Raw genomic sequence first — 9,100 nt, forward strand, 5'->3', positions numbered from 1 at the left:
GTTGAGCGTGAAAATCGAAACCGTCCCTTATCTAATTTTCGATTTAGAATTGTCTTTAATGTTTTTTAGTATTAAAATCGTCCTTTTATTTTTTTTGGATAAAAATATCTTCACCACTACCGATACAATTACCTCTTCCACCAACACCAACACCACCTTCCATCTACTGCCACTCCATCACCACCTGCATCACACCAACCAAAACTCAGAAAATCAACATCATCATCGTTATCCTCATCAGAACCCAGAGTTCGGATTTAGAACTCAAACTCAGAAAAATAAACCCAGAACTCAAACTAAAGAAAAACAAGAACTCAGTTCAAAAAATCATCATCAGAACCCAGAACTCAGAAAATCATCATTATCGTCGTCATCATCAGAGTTCTGGAGGAGGCGGTGGCGACGACGAGGTCACGGCGGCGACGACGAGGTCACGGCGGCGACGATGAGGGCGAGGCGGCGATGACGAGGGCAAGGAGGAGGAGCAGAAACGGCTCAATGAGGAGGGCGAGGCGCGAGGGCACGGCGGCGGCGTGAGGGCGAGGCAATGACGACGAGGGCGAGGAGCGGCGGCGGCGAGGACCCCTTCTCTCCCCCCTCCTCCCTGTTTCTCCCCGCCTTTCTTTCTCTCCCCACCCCCGCTTCTCTGTATCCCTTTCTCTCCTTTCTTTCGGTGACAGCGACGACAACTCCAAGCTTCGCCAGCACCAGCACCAGCGCCGTTCCCCTCCTCTTCCCTTCCCCCCCCCCCCCCCCCCCCGCGTTTTCTCTTCCCCCCAAACACTCATTTTTTTTTAATTTTATAACTTTTATTATTAAAATAGGAATAGGGGTAGTTTAGAAATAACAAAAAAAAATAATTAAAAAGGACGATTTTAATACGAAAAAAAAAACGTTAAGAACAATTCTAAATCGAAAATTAAATGAGGGACAATTTCGATTTTCACACTCAACTTTAGGGACCAAAATAGTACTTACCCGTGAAATTGATGATTGCAATGCAGTATCTTAAATCATACAAATGGTTTATGAAACAACTAGCATAATAGGAAAAGAGATGAATAAGTGTACTACAAGTCTACAACACTTTTAAATTCTAATCAATTGAACGGACTCAACATAGTATTAGTGGGCACGCCTAAGATTATTGCATGGCAATATTATTAGTAGCCTGCTCTAGTGCTCATAACCAGCAATGAAGGTAATTGTGAATTGTGATGCTGCTATTTATTCCTGTTCTCCCCACTTTCAAACATTAATAGCGCCTGCAACTGTTAGCTTAGCTTAGCGACCCATTGTACTATTGCAGTAAATGATTAAACATGGTCCAACTTTTCCATTAATACCACTTAATGTCTATTCTTGTTGACCAATTTGAATCGTGTCCCATGCAAATTAGTATAATGAAGTAATGAACTATACCACCCTTTAAGGCTGCTAAGACGGAAATCATATAACCTTGAATTGAACCTTCAAATTAGTAATGAACTCTTTAATTAGCTTATAAGAGACAAAAACAATAACTAAAACTCGGAGAAAATTACGTCCTTTAAAGTAGGAAACGTCATTTTTCCATACATTTGAAATCATGATAAGAACCCACGTCCATGACCATGAGAACCTTTACAATGTGTAGCAAAAAGTCTAAGAACATAAAGCTTACTCACATGGTAATGTTCTAACATAGCTGCCTTGTTAACATAAGGAAGTCAACAAACTCAAAATCAAAATGGACCCGCAACAAGTCCCACACTAATCCATGCCTTCAATCTCGCACAAACACAATAATCACACTCATGCCCCTCACTTGTAACTTAGTTGTCCACCATATAAATATGCACCTCACTCACACTAAACAAAAACAAATCCCAAGTTTCTTTTACTCTTTGGAATAGAATGGGTGTGGAAGATGGTTCATTTAGAAAGCCAGGTGCAGTTCCATTCAAGTGGGAGATAAAACCTGGTGTACCAGTACACCACAACCATCATAACTACCATAACCACCACGACCACCAAGAACCACAGGTTCTGTCACCGGAACCGCCATCGCCAAAGCTCAGGCCACCTCCGTCAGGGTTATATCCATGTTCCCTGGCTGAGCCGCGGACCAGATCATTTCGGTCGAGTCCGAGAGTACGGTCCGAACGGTGGAGGTTCGACCGGCCGCTTATTACCCGACCGGAAACCGTGTCGGCGGGTTGCTTCTTCTCGCCATTGCTAAGGAGATTGTCGAGCAAGAAGGCGGGTTCGAAACGGTTTGCGAAACCCGATAAGGAATCTCAAAGTGTTTCGGAGCTCGAGACGCTTTCGCGGTGGTCGTTATCGTCGAGAAAGTCGTTATCGCCGTTTCGGGTTTCGACGTCGTCGTCTTCGGTTGCATCTTCGCCCCGACTCGTTGGCGATGCTGAATGGGCCGGGTTTGGGCTTTTCTGAGAATGATTTGGCCTTTTGATCGAATGATAAGTTTATTAGTTCACTTAAGCAAGTGTTGGGTCATTTTATATATCTAAAATTTATTAGCCAATAATAAATTTTTAAATGAGCTTAGATCCGTAATGAATTAGTATTTAGCCTGTCAAACTAAAAAATAATGTGAAGAAAAAAAATAAAAAAGAAAAACGATGTGTCAATTTTTTAAGTATAAATGTATAATATTGGATAGAGGGAAAAAAATAGTAACTTGATGGAGAGTTTTCTTGTTTTTGCTTGTATGAGTATTGAGTGTATCTTTTTCAAAGTACTATACTTATACTCTTCATAAGTGATAAATCAGCTCTTCTTGATAGATTGTAATATTTGGGTGTTGCTCTAATTATCCTATTTTTTTTTAAGTTAGGAATGATATTTGAATTTGTGATTTTTAAGTGAATATAAAAAAAATTGTTATTTGAATTATAGTTAATTGACTGATTATTCCATTTTATTATTAAAAAAATATTTTTTTTATGATAAACATATATCATTTTATAAGAATATTATATATACACAAAAAATTAACTATTAAATTAATTATTATATATTTATATATAAATATATGTAGTGTTTAATTTATTTTTAATATATATTTTATATAAATAATAAATTTTTTTGTGTATATATTATAAATATTCTCTTTGAATAATAGAGATCACGTATCACAATTCATATCTTCCTTTCCGTCTAGTTAAAACATGAAATGTGTCAACTATTTTAATAATTTGTAGTAATCTTAATCTCCAAATAAATTTGGAATGAGCCTCATCTTTTTTAACTATGTGGCGGAGTTGTTGGCAAAGGTAAGGTTGTGAAAGACTGGTGTGGTCACACTCAAGATGATGATGATGAAAATTTAAGATTAAAATTAAATGAAAAAAAAATACTAAATGTATGTGTTGTGTCTTAATTGGTGAGATTGAAAGTAGTTTATATACCAAATTGCCATAGATGGTCTGCATTCTATCTCCTTACTTAAAATAGAATAATAATTTTGTAAAAATTTGAGTAGATTTAAATAAGTGGCTTCTAACTACCCACATTAACCAACTAACGAGTTGCATTTGGATCTAATCTAATGTCAATTTCACATCTATAAGCTGTGTGAGTTATATATGTAATGACTTTAGAAGAATTTAGAATCATTTCTGAGTTTAGTTATCAATGGAATCTCAAAACTTTCGGATTCAAGTGAAAAAAAAAAGGTAATTTAATAACTATGGAATCACGTCAAAACTAACTCAAAATATAGAAAGAAACAAACCGACTTTTTGATCGTTGACCTCTTGGGCATCTACTTATCAGTAGAAAATAAAAAAAAAAAGTATAGACAGAATATATAAAAAAAAATAAATTCAAAACAAATTGAAACATAGAAAAATTAAACTGATGAGAAAGAAAAAAAAAATGTAAATGTCGTACAACTTCTTTGCTGCAACAACCGTGGATATCACACACTAGTAGTAGAGTAGAAATGTTATAGTCAACCATTAAAACATCATGTAAAATATATCCATATCCAATATATAAAATTATGATTATTACTATATAAAATAATGCATTACCCCCTGCAAAATGCTTGAGGTTTAATTAAGAATATGGCACCTCCACAAAGTTGTAACGTAGCAGTCATTCCAAACCCAAAAACATGCATTTTGCAGGCCGTTACCATATATATACATATGATATAAGCCTGATTTAATATGAAATAAATAAACATTAATTAAACTTATCGCCAAAGACATTGGAACATTCAACCAACCTGTTCATGCATTATTATCATATTCTTAGTGTCATTATTTGCTACTTTGCTTTCGTATATGTGACAAATGGATGGATTTATAAATCGAACTGATAAAATTTAAATGACATTGCAGTTGGGAATGGGATCTTTGATCAGATCGATTTGTTTTTTTATTTTGCTCATGAAAGTGACTCTCAAAACAGAATACGTACCTATTACTGTACGTGACGAATTAGTTAGTGTGTTATACAAATTAAATAACTCGTGAAAATTGGTATGCAGTTATTTTTAATGTAAAATTATTAGTTAAAAATTATTAGATAATTTGATATATTTAACTAAATTGTTATTTAACAATTTTCGACTATTAATTTTGTATAAAGACAATTACACATAAGTGTTTACCTGAATGACCTTTTATACGTCGATATCAAAAATTGAATAATTTATTTTATTCTCTATGGTGTGCGTTTGTGTTTATTTATTTATGAGTAATTATCTAAATTAATTTTGAGCTTTTTAATATTAAATATTTTAGTTTTTTAAATTTTAAAATAAATAAAAAAATTTTAATGTTTATTTTCATTAGATAATAATCACAATATAATTTTTTTAAATTTAGTATGCATTCCGAGGATTATTTGAAATTGAGTTGTATTTGGATCTGGACGTGAGATCCAGACTTCGAGTGAGACTGCACCTGACTTGTCTTCCGAGTTCTTCGTGAGGAGTTAGGGGTGGTACTTGCAAGACACTCTGATATTTAAGTTAGCAAGGATTCTAACAGGTTTATATTAGATTGGATCTTAAGTATACCTGAGGAGTGTCAGTATATTTATCGATGATGAAACAAAAATCACCGTTGGAATAGTTCCACCATTATTGGCGGATAACCGTCCCCTTTATTCAGGGGTTATTGAGGTCTCTCTTCTAGAAGTAAGTGAGAGATAGTAGGGGTTAGTTTTAACTCCTTCAGGAGGGAGTTATCACTTGGTAGCATTCTATTCAACTCTTAGGAGGTCGGCTACTCGGTAATTGCCTTCTAGGCTTTCTCTACTTTGGGCCTAGTTTGAGTTTTAGGTTAGAGTATGAATAGTATCCCTGCTTGAGTATGATCTTTTACTCAGTTCGTACTCAAACATGTGAGAAATCAGACAAGTGTTAGTAAGTAGGATTATCACGTCAGATTTTTTTAGGTCTCCGTTTTCGAGTCGGAAACTCGACATAATTTTGAAATGTCAACCGTTGCATCTGTTTGCTTTTAATTTTGACACGTTGGGTGTGGTTACATTGGTAACGGTATATATCTTTAAATGAGGGAGGGAGTTTTACATTTTTACCCCCTGGGTCTTATAAATACCTCTCTCTCTCTCTCTCTCTCTCTCTCTCTCTCTCTCTCTCTCTCTCTCTCTCTCTCTCTCTCTCTCTCTCTCTCATTCTTCTTTTTCGTTTCCTCTTCTTTTGAGATTTACTCACTGCTTTTCTCTCTCAAGCTTTTCATCTTCTCTTCTTACATTGAAGTTCAATTCCTCTTTTGAAGAACAAGTGTTTACTTTTGAAGGGAATCATCTGTTGCTTTGCTGTGTTTTATCTTCTCTTGCTTTCTTCGAAAAAAGGTTAGTTCTTTGTCTTGTATATTGCTTCTTGCATCTGATTTTTTAGATTAGAAACTAGAAAATCTTGCATAAATGTAAAATCTTGTTTGTGGATCTTACTATTTCCGTGTTTGGACTTGTTGTTTCTGTAGCTTTTTGGCCTTCACATTTTCATAAAAATTAGTTCTTTTGCGTTTTCTTTCTAGTTTATTGCACCGCTGTGATACTATTGTTGTCTCTTTTGTGTGTTGTGATGCCCCTAAATGAAATTGTCTGGCTTTTGGAAACAATGTCACTCTTCTTTTCCCGAGGATGTCCCCTCTATGTTTGTTGTTGATTTTTGTCTGAAAAAAGGCCTTCTACTTGTTTCCGACTTGTAGTCAAGAGTTTCTGACTTGTAGTGATGATTTTTATTTTATAATGTAGGTATATCTCTTTTATATGTCTCATTCAATTGTCTCGAGAATGTAGTCTAAGGTTTCCAAGGAGTTGTCAAAATGGATAGATATTTCGGTCTTTTCTGTAGTTCCTGTAGTAGATAATGTGTTTGTAGATGAATTTCGTAGACACCATAGGATTTGTAGCTCTAAGGATGACGAGGAGAAGTATGAAATAGAAGCTCCTAACCCGGAAGACCAAGTATATTTTAACTGAGTTACCACATTGGAATACCAATTTCTCTTCATGTATGACTACCTTTTTACCCGAGTTGGGGTGGTTTTTCCGTTTTCCGATTTTGAAATTGATGTCTTCTCTTTCTGTGAAGTGGCTCCCACCCAACTTCACCCAAATTCCTGGAGTTTTATGAAAATCTATTAGCTTGTGAGTCGTGAGCTCGATTTTCAATCTCTTTGAAGATCTTTTTCTTCTTATTTTAGCTCACAAAACCTTTCAGTTCCACCAATAAACAACAATGGGTTTCTTTCCGAGCTATACAAGGTCAAAAAGTATTCTCTATTTTCGATAAGTCATTCCATAATTTTAAAAACTTCTTTTTTTAATGTTCGGGCTATTAAGTGTCACCATCAATTTTTCTTTAATGAAAATAATGAATCTCGCTTTCAACTATATTGGGTAGAGTCCACTCCTGTCGATAAGTATAACATGGTAGATTTTGATGAGGTTAAGGAGACTATTATAGAATTCTTCCGAGAGGTTTGGGGACGGGCTCCAAATCTTGATACGAAGAAGTTTCATCTTGAAAAGCCAAGTTATGTTCGTACTGAATTAGGTAGTTATTGCTATTATTTGTAGATACTTGTTTGTTGATCTGAGTTGTTTCTAACTCTCAATATTCTTGTGCAGAAAAAATGAAGAGTAGTTCAAAGACCTACTAGAAAGTTCAAGAGGCCAAGATGAACACTAGAGCTCTAGCCCTACAATTTCACGATCGGGGAGGTCGGATACTCCTTCTCTGACCGAGTTAGATTCGGATACTTCTTCTTAATCTAAGTCGGTATCCCATCCTCCTCCTCCTCCTCCTCCTTTGTTGTTACCCCTCCTGTCCCTCCCTTCTTGGATCCTAGCTCCAAAAAACGAAAAACTTTAGAATTTAGAAGTATCAATATTCATGATACTGGTTTTGATGGGGTGAATTTTTGTGAGAGACATATCCTTCCTCATAGCTTAATTGTCATGGATGATGTTTCTATAAAAAACCATCTCTAGGTCTTGATTCGAGGGAGAATTTAGACAGCAGGTGTATGCTCTGCTTTACTGAAGGAGTTGGAAAAAACTCCTTTGGGTGCTACTTAGCATTCTTTGGAGGCTTTATGATATGGAAAAATTATTCCGCATAACTATCGGCAAGTATACCAGGTCGTATCAAGTAATAAAACTCACAAGAGTGAGGTCGATCCCACGAGGATTAAAGGATTAAGCAATCAATAGTCAATTAATCATTTTAGTTAGACAATCATAGTTGAATGATAAGTAAACAGGAAATGTAAATGACATGAAATTAAAAGAAAGCAATAAAATACTAGAAAGTAAATGACATGAATGTAAAGTACAAGAAAGTAAAGTGCTCAAAATGTAAAGTGCAGGAAATGTAAAGTGCTAGAAATTAAAGATAGAAGACATTAGGAATTGGAGATGTTGATCTCTCTTGAATCAATGAACCTGTTCTTCCTCTTGTTCATGCAATGTTTAGATTTATGGCGGATCATAAGTAGTTGAGCTCCAAGGTCTTGGTTACTCAACTTTTCTAGTCATGATCATGCCAAGTCCTTGATCTAATGCTCATAAAAAGAGGTGAAACTTAATTCTAAACCAAAGCCACACAACTCATAAGACTCCAATTTTGAAGAACGAAACTCTCTCCTATGTATGAAGATAGAATCAAGAAGAGAAGAAAATAAATATCAATTCAATTAAAATTGCAACAGAGCTCTTTTCTCGAATGTGGATTCAAGATTCACAAAATTTACAAGAGTGATATGAAAGAAATGGAAGAGAAGAGAAGTGTGGAAGGGAGGGGTCCGAAGACCCACTCTCAGTGGTGTGTGCCCAAGATGGGGTGTGTGTGTATCCGCCCTCAATCCTCCCTTGGGTGTGTGTATGATGGTCCTATTTATAGCTATCCTAAATTACCAAATGAAATTGAAAACAAATTACAATCAACAGAAAATTAACTACTTCTAGATGATTCTTGTGGCCTTTATTGAGTGATATTTGTGGGCTTGCTTGCATGATTTTGTAGTGGACCTTGAATGAATTTAATTGAACCAAAATGATGCTCCAAGGGTCATTTGGCATGCATGGGTGCTGATTTGGGTGCTGGTTATGTTTGGGCGCTGGTTATGTTTAGGCGCTCGTTTAGTTTTTGGGTTCTGGTTTTTCCAGCACCACTTCCAGCGCCAGGACAACTCCAACTTTTATTTCAATGCTCATTTCTGAAGCCCAAATAGAATGTCCACCCCATACTATTATATATTTTTGGAAAGCTTTGAATGTCGACTTTCTAACGCAACAAAAAATGTATCATTTAAACATATATAGCTCAATTATGCTCCTTTGAAGAGGATAAGGTCATCCTAGCAGGGTTGCTGGTGCTAGCTTAAATGAGCGCCAAATTAGCGCCCAAATCAGTGCCAGAACTTGTTCTAGGCTTCATTTCTGGGCACTGATTTATCCAGCGCCCAACTCAGTGCCCAACGCAATGCTAGGGCTAGCTCCAGGGTTTCTATTGGCATTGGTTTACCCAGCACCACTTCCAGCGCTAATTCCAGTGCTGGGTTCTTCCTCTTTGCACTTTCGGGTAAATTTTCTCCCTCAAATTTAGTGTCCA

General features: G+C 36.0%; 1 protein-coding gene across 1 annotated transcript; it reads left to right on the top strand.

The window, feature by feature from the left end:
• The first annotated feature begins 1,896 nt into the window (after positions 1-1,896).
• Positions 1,897-2,433, top strand: LOC112704985 (uncharacterized). Its single transcript, XM_025755847.1, has one exon. The coding sequence runs from the start codon at positions 1,897-1,899 to the stop codon at positions 2,431-2,433; it is 537 nt and encodes a 178-aa protein (XP_025611632.1).
• The last annotated feature ends 6,667 nt before the right edge of the window (positions 2,434-9,100 follow it).

This window comes from Arachis hypogaea, chromosome 8 (assembly GCF_003086295.3).
Source record: "Arachis hypogaea cultivar Tifrunner chromosome 8, arahy.Tifrunner.gnm2.J5K5, whole genome shotgun sequence".
Taxonomy (NCBI): domain Eukaryota; kingdom Viridiplantae; phylum Streptophyta; class Magnoliopsida; order Fabales; family Fabaceae; genus Arachis; species Arachis hypogaea.